General features: G+C 40.8%; 1 protein-coding gene across 2 annotated transcripts in view; it reads left to right on the forward strand.

Moving 5' to 3' along the window:
* Positions 1-14,473, forward strand: part of NEK6 (NIMA related kinase 6) — a 76,228-nt gene that overhangs the window by 35,002 nt on the left and 26,753 nt on the right. The window contains exons 3-5 of one of the 2 annotated variants that reach the window (XM_026090046.1): positions 6,355-6,498; positions 7,642-7,704; positions 12,647-12,757. In XM_026090046.1, the coding sequence (XP_025945831.1) occupies positions 6,355-6,498; positions 7,642-7,704; positions 12,647-12,757 (318 nt within the window). The remainder of the gene's footprint in view (positions 1-6,354; positions 6,499-7,641; positions 7,705-12,646; positions 12,758-14,473) is intronic. The other variant, XM_026090055.1, reaches the window with a different exon arrangement.

A 14,473-nucleotide genomic window follows, 5' to 3' on the forward strand; every position in this document is an offset into this window, starting at 1 on the left:
TTCAGATGAAGTATGCACTTTAGAAGCAAGGAAACCGTTGCTTTAAAATTAATGATGCAGTGCAAATATCAGAAAAAATCTTATATGCAGCATAAAGATAATTAAAATTCAGGTCAGAAGTGTATGACTTAGTTGGGCTAAATTTTTTAATGAGATTTCAGAAAATTAATTGGGCGAGTATGTTTTCGCTCTTCTAAAGAATATTTCATTTCATGGCTTTACAGGAAAGATGCTTTTATTGGCATCTAAAGATTGTCATGTCTGACTTTTTAACCACTGGTTAACCAATTTTTAATGATTTTTTAGGTTGATTACAAACAATCTAAACATTTTGTGACCTTGTAGTCACTTGTACAGACTTAGCATTAGCACTGGCTTTCCTCATGCCAATCAGGCAGGAATAAAGCAACTGAATTTATTATTAATTATCATTAGTACTCACTGTTTATGCATTGTGCGATTAGCAGAGGACTTTTCCATTTTTTCGGCTCATTCGGACTTGGTTTTCTACGTGCTTCTGGGAGAAGCAACCATACAGGCACTGTCCTGCAGCATGGTAGCATCTTGCCGAGGGTTTGCTCTCTGGTCTTTGAGCCTGGTCTGTCCGTGTTACCCTTTCCCTGCAACATCAGCTTTCCTGCTGCAAGAATTTCAGGATTTGCCCCGTATTCAAATAAGAATGAAGAGGTGAATTTGTTGGTCAAACGTTAATTGTTCTGGAGGTGGAAATTCTGTGTACAGAACAGTTGCTTCGTACTCTTCCGTATCCCCAAATACCTATAAATTCTGAGCTAACTTCCTCTACAACTATTCATTCAAAGTTCTGTTCGAGTTACATGGCTGTGTCCTACCTGTGTGCGGTTGTAGCGGTGTATGAAGCTTTGGGGTAAAACTGCCTCCGACGTTCTCCAGCTGCAAGTTCTGGCACGTTTGTGTTGCCGCGTGCTCAGAAGAGGTCCTGTCTGGTGCAGCTGCCCCCCCTGGTTCGCCTCTYCGGGGCTGGCTGGCAAAGGGCTTGGTGCCCCGCTGGGGGGGGCGCGACGGTGCCGGGTGCCGCAGGGGCTGCCCGGGCTGGGAAGCGGGGGCTCCCGAGGGCGCAGGCGCCACGGTTCGCCCTCTGCTCTGCCTCCCGGCGTGGAGAGGGGCAAGTTGGCTGTTCAGCGTTAAGAGCTCAGGAGCTTTTCCTTAAAGAGGAACAAGTCTCCAAGTCTGGAAAAGAGTTTAGTATATTCTTTGGTGCCACTCTAACAGATGTGCCTAAAAATATGGAGAAACTTTAGCAGAAACTAAATACTTTTACCAAGGAGTAAGTATATAACCACGATTTTTTTTAATATCGTACCCCTCCACGTTTGCTTTGGTTGCTTTGTAATCCGGTATATAGAGACTCCTATTCATCTCTAATTAAGCTTCTTATCTTTGCAGCAGATATGTTCAGTCATTTTGTCTTTTATGCTTCTAGAGAGTTTATTTCATAGGATTTTTTTATTTTATAAAACCTTACTAACTGTGTTTGGCAGAAAGTCTCATAAAATACCAAATTGGAGGCTGCGAGTTCTGGCTAACTTATGCTTTAAAGTATTTGGACGTTGTCATTGCATACTTTTGCCAGCTTTGAAATTTTTGCTCTTGCATCAGTGATTACATCTAAAAGAGAACATGTATGCCAGAATAACTTGGTCTGGGAATAATCTCTGCATTTCTTCTTAAAAATGAATAGCCTCTTTATTTGAACGAGGAATTAATTGACTTTAATCTTTGGGTTTTTTTTTTCTTTTTTTCTTTTATGGAGTAGTAGAAGAATGAGACTTCTTTGTGTGGATAAAGAGAACAGCCTTTGTCTCAAAACTAGTTCTTCCCAGACTATCTGCTTCCTACAGCTGCCCTGGGAATAGAAGTGTTGAAATAGCTGAATTTTCATAGTGTCTTTAAAGTTCCAGAAGTTGCTTTATTTCCTCTAAGCTCCATCGCTGTGCTTGAAATTTGTTCTGCAGAGACAGGTGCTTGGTTCTTCTGTATTCATACAGGCTTTAACTCCTCACTGAGCCCGAATCTGTCTGGAAAGTGAGAAAATCTAGTTTAGGTGGATAGGCCTGAAGATGATGGCAGTATTTAATTGTGCGCACAGTTTATGTCTTCATATGAAGCTCTGAGAATTGCAGAAATAAAGATCATAGTTTATTTGAATGGGAAGATATTGATTCTTTGCCAGCTTCATGGAAAATACTAGCAGTTAACCTGGGAAGGATTTGAAAAAAAGGGAGTTCCCCTTGTCAAAGGCCATGAAATAAGTGAAAGGTGTGCAAGGCCAGACCATGGGACTAGTTTTCTGGGGAGTTGGATGTTTATTAGGTGTGCCAAGTGCGTTCTTTGTAACAGTATCTAGAAGAGTTGCCTACTTACATTTAACGTAAAGAAACATAAGAACAGGTTTATTTTAAATAGACATATGGGAACATGGACTGCCCTAATCAATAGGGGGCTTTCTGATACGGTTTGGTGTAGCCTGAACATGCTCTCTAGTTTATACTGTAATCAAACATCTTCTAGCCTGTATGAAAGCTCCATTACTTTAATTAGGTCTGATAGGTTGTGATAGCAAATGCAAATCTAGGTCATTGCATATGTAAATGTGCAGCTGTAGTCCTGGAGGATGCCAGAACATATCAGCTGAGGTGTCCAGTCATCACCTAGCATTAACTCCAGCATGGCAAGCAGACTTTATATGCTAACCATATGAAAGTGGTTAAGGCGCACACATATATCCTGTCACTTTACTAATATTTATTTATATTTTCAAGTTAGGAAGTTGCTAGATATTTCTTGTCACGTGTCTAAAATATTAATTTATACTTAAACACTCTTGGTTTAAACACACTTAGAATTTAATGATTTATGAAGGGCAAATGGATATCACCCTTGATTTCTTTCCTGTTCTTGGGTAGGTGTTGTATATATGGTTGGACAGACATTTGTGATGACTTAAAGGTTACTGGAAAATAAATTTGATTTTGATCACAATTTCTAGTCTATTCTGTACAAAATTCCAACAGTGTATTCAATATGCATAATGTGAAGACTCTGTGTCTTGCAATAAGTTTAGGTAATTCTCATTGAATTTTGGGAAATACAGCTATTTTGTTTTAAAGTGAAACTAAACTGGCAGAGGAAAGAAGGCATGATAGTTAGGARCTGCTTAACCCAGTTTGGCATGCACAAGTCCATATGACCAGATGGGATATATCCAAGAGTGCTGGAGGAGCTGGTCAATGTCGTTGCAAGGCTGCTCCCTATCATCTTTGAAAGGTCATGGCAATTGGAGGAGATCCTGATGACTGGAAGAGGCCATCTTCAGGAAGGGCAAAAGAGAGAATCCAGGTAACTGCAGGGCAGCCAGCCTAACCTCAATCCCTGGGAAGGTTGTGGAGCAAACCCTCTTAGAAGCCATTTCGAAACACATGACAAGAAGGTCATTGGGAGCAGCAACGTGGACTTACCAAGGGCAAATCATGCCTGACCAGTCTCATTGCTTTCTGTGAGCTGTGGACAAGGGGAGGGCAGTGGATGTTGTATACCTTGATTTTAGCAAGGCCTTTGACATGATCTCCCATAGTCTCCTTACCACCAAATAGGTGAGATATAGACCGGATAGATGGACATTAAGGTGGGTGGAAAATCACCTGGACTGCTGGGTTCAAAAAGTTCCTTTGCTTGATAGCGCGGATGTTTATTGCAACCTGCGTGTTGTCCAACCAGCCAAGGTTGTGAGGTAAGGTAGATGATAAAGCTTGTTTCAAAGTATAGGGGAGACTAAAGTATGTCTTGAAAGGGAAGCGCTCTATGAACAATTTAAAGGAAATACTTGATGAAATCAGCTTCTTGTTTCCATGTGACTAACCTTCATGAATAACTGCAAATTGTAATACAGCCTTATTGTTTGTGTAGATTATTGTGCATGAATTAAAATATCATGTTCTTCTAGCCTGGAGAAATGAAACCCATTCCTGATAGTATTATGAAACTATTTAAAGACTTATAGATGGAAAAATTTACCTGTGGCTTTGACACTTCAAAAATAATTACTCAGAGTGTCGTCTCATGTGAAAAGGAATGGTTTTGCTCTTTTAGGCAACTTAAACTGAGAAAGTTGATGATCATGATGCCCTCGAGTTAAATTTCCAATTATTTGCCTACTTGAATTAGCAGACATTGGCTGGACATTATGGTATGTCTAAGAGATGAAGGCTGAAGATGGCAGCAAAAAGACCCAGTAGTCTTGTCACTGCCTAGTTTGTGATTTATATCTGTATCTCTGTATCATAAGCATTTGTAAAACATCTTTTTTTCTTGAATAAACCTGCAGCAGAGTAGCGTTCTGTTGTGTTTTTTCCTGTGTTTGTTGTGATGAAGATGCTTTAAAAATGACAGTTTTCAAAATGACTTGGTTGATTGATGCAGTTTGTGGATCAAAAATTACTATTTAGGAGACTTTATTGCTGAGTCTTCTTAAAAGCATTGAATTTTACAACTTTGTTTACAAAAGCTCTGCCAAATAACTGTGATTGCAGTTCAGAATCGCACAGACAACTTTAAAACTGGAAGCTTTTTCAAATATCTTATTGATACCTTTTTTATTGTTTGTTGGATTTTCTTTTTTTATGACAGAAATAAAAACTACTGCTATTCAAACTTACTTACTTTTCAATAAATATAAACCATGACAGATTCTTCCACTTTTTTGCATGTAGCGCTAGTGAAGGGTGCTGGACTGAGAACTTTCCCTGCAGTCTGCAGTTTTATTTCCACCCCACCCTCCGGGTTAGGCAGTGACAATAGTCGCAGTAGTCATCTCCTTAAAATACATGGTCTCCGCTGCCCGCTCTGGCTGGGCGCTTCTGCGGGCACTGTCTGCTGAAGACCCAACTGTAAACGATAGCTGAAGCCCTGGGAAAATAACCGCACCATTTTAGTTGTGTACTTGTCTAATTGCTTTTTGCATTTTTTTGATGGGAACTCTGCAATGGCTCAAGATGTTGAAGCTTAAAAATAGTCTACTTGGCATGCACAGCAACTTTAAGTCATTAATTTTCATAATTTCTTTTTTAAACATTGGTTAGCAGTCATGTTAATTATAGAAGAGACCAGAACGGCTCTGGGGAGCAATTCCTAGTCTGCAGAGTACATAATAGTTGTTACGCTGCGTGTACCTRCCTAACTGTGTATTTACCTGGGACCGCTCAGAAGGAGTCATCAATCTCTCCCCGGTGACAGAAGCCGGCAAAGTCGATAAGGGGGTGTGTAGCTGGAGAGACAGGAGTTTGGGATTAATTAGTTGCTTACACAGAAGGCATGACTTTATTTCCCTTTAAAAAAGTCATTTAACTAAATGCACTAGTAACATTGGCTGAATTACCTAGAAATGAACACATTTATGGTCAAAATTATCTATGATCAGCCTAGACCAGCCTAGATTAAATTCCTGAACATCAAAAATGAGAGCAAAAATATAGGCATGTTTGGAGTTCTGAACTCTATTCTGTACATTTTTGACAGCTCTTAGTTTTGTATATTGGTTTGGTTAATATTTTTAAGCAAGTAGCAAAAAGTGCATCAAAAGCTTGGAATAATTATTACTACACAAAACTAGAAATCCTTTTGTGTGATATATAAGAAAAATGAGTTGTTTCTGAATATGATCTGAAAGCTCAGAACCTTTTTTTAACCGATAGGACCCAGCTGATAGGATGAAATGTTAACGTGACCCGCTGTTGCATCCCTGGCAAAATTTTGGTTGATAATGCTGCAGGTTATTATGGCTCCATGGAGCGACTGCGGGCCACGTACTGTGTCTTGAAGGCTGAAATTTGAGAAACTGATGTGCCTGTTGGGCAAGAGACTTTTTTAAAAGAAAACAAAATAGGTGATCCTGTTTCAGCATGCAGGTCATATAGGTGCTTCCTTTCAGACAACTGAAGTGAAACTCCTACAGAAAGTATCAAGAATTTATGCAGTATAGTGTCTTTGTTTTTATGTACATATTTATTTGTGGTGATATGCTGAACTTTTACTTTGTGATGTCTCCTGGTGCAGTATGGTATGAAGTGGACAAAGAAAACTGCAAGTGAGGAAAGGGAAGCCAGTCTGGGCCCTTGTCCCTTGTGTTACCAACACCAAATTTCTTTGTCTTTCTGGCTGGGTAATTCCGCTGCCACTGCAAGGAATTTATCCTTAGGAATATCATTAGTCTTAGAAATTGCTAGTTTGTGACCATAAAGAAGGATTGGGAATGCGAGTTCATGATTTTTTCCATCACTTTTTCTTGTTCATTGATTGGTTGTATTTCTTTTGAATAAGCAGAGACATTTAACGTCGTACCCATATCGCTGCACGCTGGCAGACTTTCAGATAGAGAAAAAGATTGGACGAGGGCAGTTCAGCGAAGTTTACAAAGCAACTTGTCTTCTGGACAGAAAACCTGTGGCATTAAAGAAAGTTCAGGTGAGTATTTAAACTGAAGGTGTTACTGTTTAGGAGGCAAAATGGGAACGTTTTAGGGGTCTACACAGATTACTCCTGAATCAGATACCTCTTGTTTTTCAGTGTTCTTTTGTCAGCAGAAATAATCCAATAAAATGCTTAATATATTGAGAGTTTGTTTTGATGGGACCACTAGTTGATCTGGTCTGATATTTTACATATATGAAATGTCATCCAATTTTTGAGGACATTATCTAAGTATTAGTAGTTTGGGAGGGCATAAATCATGACTTCAAGTAAAGTATATTTTTGAGAAAGGCATCTGCTTTTTATTTTCTTAAATGGAGAAGGTAAGTAAGCAGTAGATGATGCTGCCAGGGAGAACAGGAGCTTCTCTTTCTCTTGCTGTCTTTAAAAAAGTAGTCTGTGGTTTCTTATTTTAGCACGGTCTGGTTTTAGAGTTTCTTTTTATTCTACCTCCAGATTAGACAGTATACCACAAAGGATATTACTTTTGAAGGTTTTAAGTAGATTTACAAATACTGCTTAGGCCAGGTGCTTATTTTACAGGCAGATGTAAAAGGCCGAGTGGTCAGGCCGCGGCCCCAGGAGACCGTGCCCCCGGCCTCCCCTCGGCTGTGCCCACGGCGTCACCGCTCCCCTCCCGGGAGTCCCCCGTCTGTTTCGAGCAGGCGGGAATTGGAAGTTTGCGCTGCTTGGTCTTCATCCCTTGTGACCTTGGAGTGGGTCAATGTTTCTAATATCAGAACTGTGTACAACTAGTCATGTAACTTCTGTTCAATTTCAATTTCCCTTTTTACTTTATAAAAAGGATTCACTAAATTATTTGTAAATGTATGTGGAAAAAAAAAAGGCCCAAATGGCCACAGTCGTACAGCTCGGAAACTGGCATCTTGGCATGGATCGATCATATGAGAAGACRAGCACCAAAGCCAGAGACCAGAATGGGGCCCCATTGCTGGCCTCGTAGCGGTTTCAAAATAAAGATAACATTGATCTTCCTTTGCTCTGGGGATTGCCTGTGTACTCGCTATCGTAGAGGATATATAAAGTGGGAGAAGAAAGACCAATTTCTCATTAGAATATGAAATTCTTAGTTTGTTCTTTGCTTCATTTTAATCTTTGGCATTTTTGTCTTTGAAGATTTTTGAAATGATGGATGCCAAGGCTAGACAAGATTGCATTAAAGAGATTGACCTCTTGAAGGTAAGAATTTTTACAATTGCTATTCTCTAATTTTTGTTTTGAGAAAACGTTTGTTTTCAGGTTGGCAACTGTCATTTGCCTCGTTTGACAAAGTTTGTATGGCACGCTGTAAAGATCTCAGCAAACCACGCAAGTTAGAAAGCTCATGTGATTCCACTGTGTGGTTACATGGTACAAGAGTTTCATACTAAGGCTTAATTTTATCGAGTGCTCTGCCAATAGAGTCTAACAAATCTATTTCAAATCTTCCTGTCATCAAAAACAAGTACTCCTCTTTCAGAGGGGCCTGTAAGTTCTTCCTCTTAAAGGTTTTGATTTGTTACTCACTTTGAAAGAAACTAATTAATGAACTGGCTGAATGGAAAAAAACACTCTTGCCTTTATGTGTGTATATCATGTACGTGTGTGCATATATGCATATCACRCATGGAAGAAATGGTAGCTTAGATAAAGGCTCTGAAATCAAAGAGTCTTTTTTTAAATGATTAAACTAACTAGTGATTTTCACCTTCTCAGTAATTTAATATATTTTAAAACATTGGTAGAAAATACAAGTTGCATTTTAAAAATCTAGTTTGAGTAACTGCAACAGGTTGTTGAAGGATAAACTGTTAGTTTAGCTAGTAAAGTTTAATTTCAAAAGTATTAAATAATTCATTTTGAATATGTGATTTTAGGTATTTCTATTTAAATTGTCAATTTATATTCATGCTGTTGGAGACAAAGCCAGAATTTGCTAGTCCGCACCATAGAGGTACGGCATAACCATGTCGATAGCAGTTTGTGTGACTGTGGTTCAGTTACTTAACTTCTGTGCTCCTCTTCCAGGCAAGAGGAGCCTGTTTGCCCTGCTTGCAAGTTGTTTATGATTTTTCTTTCAGCAGCTGGAGCCCCTTGGAGGGAGGGAGGGAGTTTCCATTATACCAGCAGTGCTTTGAAAAATACCAGTCAGTAAAATCAGATTGATTGTTTTGCAAAATATTTTGTAAAAGAATAGAAAACATTCCAGAAAATTTGTTTATTTGGGGTGGGGGTGAAGAGAGGAGGAAAGGGAGCAATTGCTGWCAAGATACTGAAACACACTAATATGCTATTAACTGCAAAACATCAGCTCTGCTGGTAGTTTAATTGTTATTTATTATTGAATGTGAGCAAATCTTGCTACTTGGACATGTGCATTGCACTGTCCAAGGAATCTGGATCTTTGAGTTTGTTTAAAAAGTCATTTTCATAAATTCTGCCGCATTACAGCTGGGACGTATTCATTAATATTGCCTACAGTTCATTTCCTTCAAGTGAGTATTAGTTTTCAACCACGAGCCAACAAAATGCACCGAGTTTTATCCAGGAGGTATGTAGCTCAGCTTCTGAGAAGACCAGCAGATAATAAGTAAAAAGTAATCAAAGTTCAGACTGCCGACTTCAGAAGCAGCTTTAGTGGCGCTGTTGGGGTCAGCATGTTCGGATAATTCGGCGCAGGTGCAGGCGGCGTTCCCAGCAGGCTGCCACATGGAGAGTTTTCCAAGGTTTTGTTTGGAGACAAGGGAGGATTTTAGCTGGCCAGCCTCAGCGCGTCTGTCAGTGTCAGCAGCTGGAAGGTGCTTCGCTCCGTGCCGCAAGGCTAATCTCTCGTCGCATCAATATCTGCAACTCGCCTGCTAATTGCTGGCTCCCAGGCCGCCCGTCCTCCCCGCCTCGTGCGAGCGCGAAGGGCCGCACGTGGCGCTGCTGGGATGGTCCCAAGCAGTCGCCTTTCAGAACTCGACTTAAAAGCCGKAGTGCATTGCAGCGTTCACCCGGAGGCCCGGGCAGCGCAGGACAGGGGAGCCCGGGCTTGGAAAGAGGGAAAGGTTCCCAAAGCGAGACCCTCGCTCGCACCGCAGAGCAGCTCTGCAGAGCCAGGGTTCCTGTAGACCGGTGCGTGGGCAGCTTCAGGGGTGTAGGACGGGTGTCTTCGGTCCAATACGTGGCTTAGTAACTTCAAGGTTTGTACAGTATTGTTATATTAAAAGATAATACACTTTATTTCCTAAATTCATCGGGTCGGATAATTGTTGTTGTGTCTGGAAGGCACGAGTGTTGAAGGACCGGTTCCAGCAGCCCGTGTCGGCGTGAGCCCAGCTCTTGCTCCGGTTAACTCAGGTCAGCGGTTGTGTGGCTGCGGGGCCCGTTTCCGCCTTTCGGCGGGATCTGGAGCCTGACCGTGTCGCGTGGCACATTCGTATTTAGTGAGAATTTCTTGCCGCTTTTAAACTCTAGTGTCTAGTATAAAGTATTTATAAACTGGTACTGAAACAATTTGTCGTAGGAGTGTTGGTTTTGGTTTTGTTTTGTTTTGTTTTTTATGTAGACCATTGAAGGATTTGTGAAGGAATTACTTAGACTTGCTATAGCTCATCCCCGTCAAAATAATGCTTTGGCTTTTTTGATCAAAGATTTGTGTGTGTCAGGGAAACTAATTTTTTTGGTGAAAATTAATTAATAATTTTGCAAATTAATTATAATCATTCCAGATTTAACAGAAGCCACACAAAATTGCATATTACTTTCCGTGTAATTGTAGCTAAAACATTTCGGTATGGCAGCTCAGCAATATGGCTGTAAGCAGTACGTGGGCTGCCAGCCCCAGCGCGCGCTCGCTCGGAGGCGGCGGCGGCGTTCCCTCCCCGGCCGCTTGCTGCCGTGCATACGCATCAGGCATTAACTGCCATCGCGCTTCTAGGGTGCAGTAAAGAAATAGGAAAATGTCATTAACGCAAAATAAGGTGTTTGCAACGTTTGGTGCATTTAAGGATTTGTGAGAATTAACATGGTTTTCTTCTGACAAAAGGTGTTTCACACAGATTTCTCCATGCTGCAGGCATGTAGAATAGTTACAGAAATAACCACAGAATCAGTGTATTTTTTTAAAATAGAAATTTGCCAAGAGAAGGAGTAAAGAACTGAAGTCTGACTTGCGCCCCATGCCCAAACCTCCGAGTGCTTGTGGGCAGCCCACCGCGTCCCCTCCGGCTCCCGGGGGCCACCAGCCCGTTAGGTACCGGTATCTGCTCCTGGTTTGGATGCTTTTTTGGCTGGAAGTTGATCTTTGATCAATATACCTAAGAGCAGATGTTTAAAAGAAATTTCAGCAGGAACGGTGGGCTGTATTATTTATTTATTGAAAGCCAGGTCTTTCGGGAATGTTCTTCTCTTGATGCCTGCACATGGATTCCATTAGCGCTAATGCGAGCTAGTGTCCCGGCATTGCAAAGCAGCATCTCTCCCCTAACGCGCATGCAGAGCGGCGCGATTAGCATGATGGATCGTAACGATGTTTCTTTTGGCTTCATAACCCCTGGAATGGACACACTGGGGTCACAGCTGCTCAGGAGATGAAATGCTCACTTTTGTAATTTTTAAATTTATTGCATTTTTAGGAACGCAACAGAAGGATAATATAATACGAAATGAGCATGAGAGAGAATAGAGAAATCTAGATATTACATTATCTGCTAAGCAATTACAGTTTTCTATTTTAAGAGATTCAGGCATAAAATATTAAAATGGAAATTTTAATTTGTTGAGCCTGTTTCTTAATTTAGTCCTGTGAGTAAAGCATAACAAGGCCAGGAGAAAAATACTTTCATAGTGCGTATTAGCCTGCAAATTATCTGAAGCTCTACTTTCTGTGGAATAAAGGCTATTGAAAGGACTGAAATCTGTACCCCAAGCCATACGCATATACACATATCCGCCGGTTGTGTTCCATGGGCAGTGAGCGTTTCTGCTGTAGGGTGGTGGCTGATGGCAATATATCTCAGGTGCATCTTTGCATCTGAGCCAGGTCTTTTGTTGTAGTGTGTAAGCATTTGGGGTAATCTGTTGGTGAAATTCAGCAAAAGTAGCACCTCAAAGTAAAAACTTCCTTATGGCCAGCAGTGTTTAGGGCAGAGCAGTGGGGAGGCTTTCTTCAGCTGGCCCAATGTATCGGGCTGGATCCTAAAGAAATAAGATCGTTACGCTTTCAAAACGATATTCTCATAGATCCCTTGGATTTAATCCATCTCAGAAACTTCAGGCACAAGCTTGGTGCCATCCCCTGTATTTCTAGGTCTGTGCGTTGTATGTCTCTGTCTGATCAGCACAGACTTTTTTCAGACTTTGATTCTGCTAAGGTTGTGGAACAGTTTTTCTATAGCTTAAGAGACAGGGACTAAACTGACTATACATTTTCCAACTTAAATGCTTACTTTTATTTTGTGTGACCCTACTTGGTCTCTTTCTAGCTTAAATGTTTGTCAGTTTGGGTTATACAAGTTTAATGAAGTCAGCTTTCCTAATTCTGTCTTTACATCTGAGAAGATGCAAATTTTAAAGAAACATATAAGGAAATAGAAGCAAAATGCCAGTTGTAAATGTAAGAAAAAGCTATACTTGAAAAAAATTGAATTACTGAAGATGTAGACTTAAATAATGGGAAAGATAGACTACCATATTGTGTGCAGTTTGTGTAATATTTTCCTTGCATTAAATTTTTGCTTTCCTTCTCCTCTTATTCTTGGGGTCAGAGAGCCCATAAGGGTTACTGTAGTCGATTACTGGGTTTTTAATTTATGTTTGAAGAAGAAAGTGATCAGTTGTTGCCTAACCAAGTTTCTTTCAGGACATTGCTTATGTATATTTTTGAGCTTACAGTGGAAGAGGCCTTTTCATCCCAAATCTGACCCCGATTGCTCTTTTTTAAAAGATGTTTTATTGTTGTTGTTGCTGTGCTTGTGATAAATGATTGCATTTGTTATGTTTTCTGTGTGTGCGTAACGGCCCGGAGCACTCTTTGTAGCTCTGCCTGTGGTGAATCGTTTTGCATAATGATTACAAAAGTGGGTGCAGGTTTTGTATCCTTGAGTTGAAATTACTACACTGTTACAAATTTTCATCTTGCACTTTTCTCAATCTGCAGCAACTGAACCACCCCAATATAATTAAGTATTTGGATTCTTTTATCGAAGACAATGAGCTCAACATTGTCCTGGAACTGGCCGATGCTGGTGACCTCTCTCAGATGATTAAGGTAAGGACATGTCAAGTCTAAAGTACTACAGACTTTCAGGATCATGTAAGATATAAGGCCATGGAGGTAAGCAGATCTGTGCTGGAAACGTGGTCCGACTCTCCTCTTGCGGTTTTACGCAGGGACAGGGTGGTTGCAGGGCCTAAACCCAAGGGTCTGGGGCCGTTTTCAACTCGCTGGGGTACGCTGCCTGCTGCTGCCCGCTGCCTCAGAGGGAGCAAGCCGGCATGATCTGGTGGGAAGTATGTGTTGCTCTGCAAGGCTGATGTATTCAATCCGTGGTTGGGGACATTTAATTATTGCTAGGTATACTGTTCACATAGCCTGTCTGCCACACTGAAGACATTTTAGAAAGTGTATTGACTTTCTTTGCAACAGGGATTTGGAATTGAGAAAATGTTTCAAGTGCTTGCTCTTCTCTCATGTTGCTCTTAGGAATACTTGTATTGCTGGAAACCAGCTTTAGTTAAGCTGTTACCACCTGCTTTTATATTTTCTTTGACATGTTAATCTTTAGACATACATCCCTTGTGAGAACAGATGTGTTATATCATGTTTGTTAGCACTCTCAACCTTCGCTCCATGTTTTACCTGTTTTTTTGCCATCATTATTCTGTAATTATCATAAATGAATGTTTGGAAAGTTCTCCTCCTCCTTGTTGTCACAGTTAAAATATCTTATTAACAGATTTGTTTTCTGTGCCAGCAGCGCTATGAGGCACTAGGCCAAAGGCTGTCAGACAAGTTACCCAAGCAGTCCGTAGTCGGTGGCTAAATTTCCAGTGTCCATGACAGTCTGCTCCGTTTCGGAGAGGAATCTTCCCTGGGGTGGTGAGAGCTGGGGATAAACGTCAGCAGAGAGTTTTGGGGGAGAGCCCCCACCAGATATTACCTGAATCGCAGGCAGTTAAGAGAGTTGACGACGACGGTGTCTGCCCCGAACCTGAAGGACGAGCTCGCGTCCTGCTCGCGCTCGCTGCAGGGCCTGGAGACGAAGCCCCCTGCGCCTGGCAAAGCTCACGTGTATTTTTTGCCTTTCGGCACTGTTTTTCTGTGGCTTATTGCATGTTTCACCCTTTCCCAACAGATCCTAGGAAACACGAAGTTTATTGCAGGCTTTTAGGAGCTTCAGTTAAAGATAAAAAGAAAATGATCCTTGTGAGAGCAAGAATTAGGGCTGTGGCCATCCTGGGGTGCAAGCATTTTGCTTGATTTTTAAATTTTAGCTTATAAAAAGTGTTACCTACATAACTGTCAGATATCCTGTCATATAAAATATTTGCATACTTATGTCATTTAGGATTTTAGTTTAAAACTTTCCCTAGTGGTAAATATATTCATTTATCTATCAGGGTTGGTAATTTCATTTTCTGAAGATTATTTTTTCATGGTATACTAGGAATTACATTTTCTGAAACTTAATTTGTTGATTCTTAGGTTGATAACTTGAACAAAACTGCAATTTGTGTGCTCTCTCTGTCAGTGCTCCCCAGTCTGGTCCGTTTTCACACGTATTTGTTGCAGGCATGAAGAAGATGCCCCGGGTTTTTTCAAGGTCTTATAAATGATGTTTTTCCATTTAGTGCAAATCTTTGTTGAATTTGAGTTTTAAAAAGCAAACCCTAAAAATAAGAGGGAATGGGGGAAAATCTCCTCCTAAATGTTGTAGCTTGAAAACAGAATCGAAGAAATGCAGTTTGCCTGCTCCCTCCTTGG

Source organism: Apteryx rowi, unplaced genomic scaffold (genome assembly GCF_003343035.1).
Source record: "Apteryx rowi isolate R43461 unplaced genomic scaffold, aptRow1 scaffold_120, whole genome shotgun sequence".
Taxonomy (NCBI): Eukaryota; Metazoa; Chordata; class Aves; order Apterygiformes; family Apterygidae; genus Apteryx; species Apteryx rowi.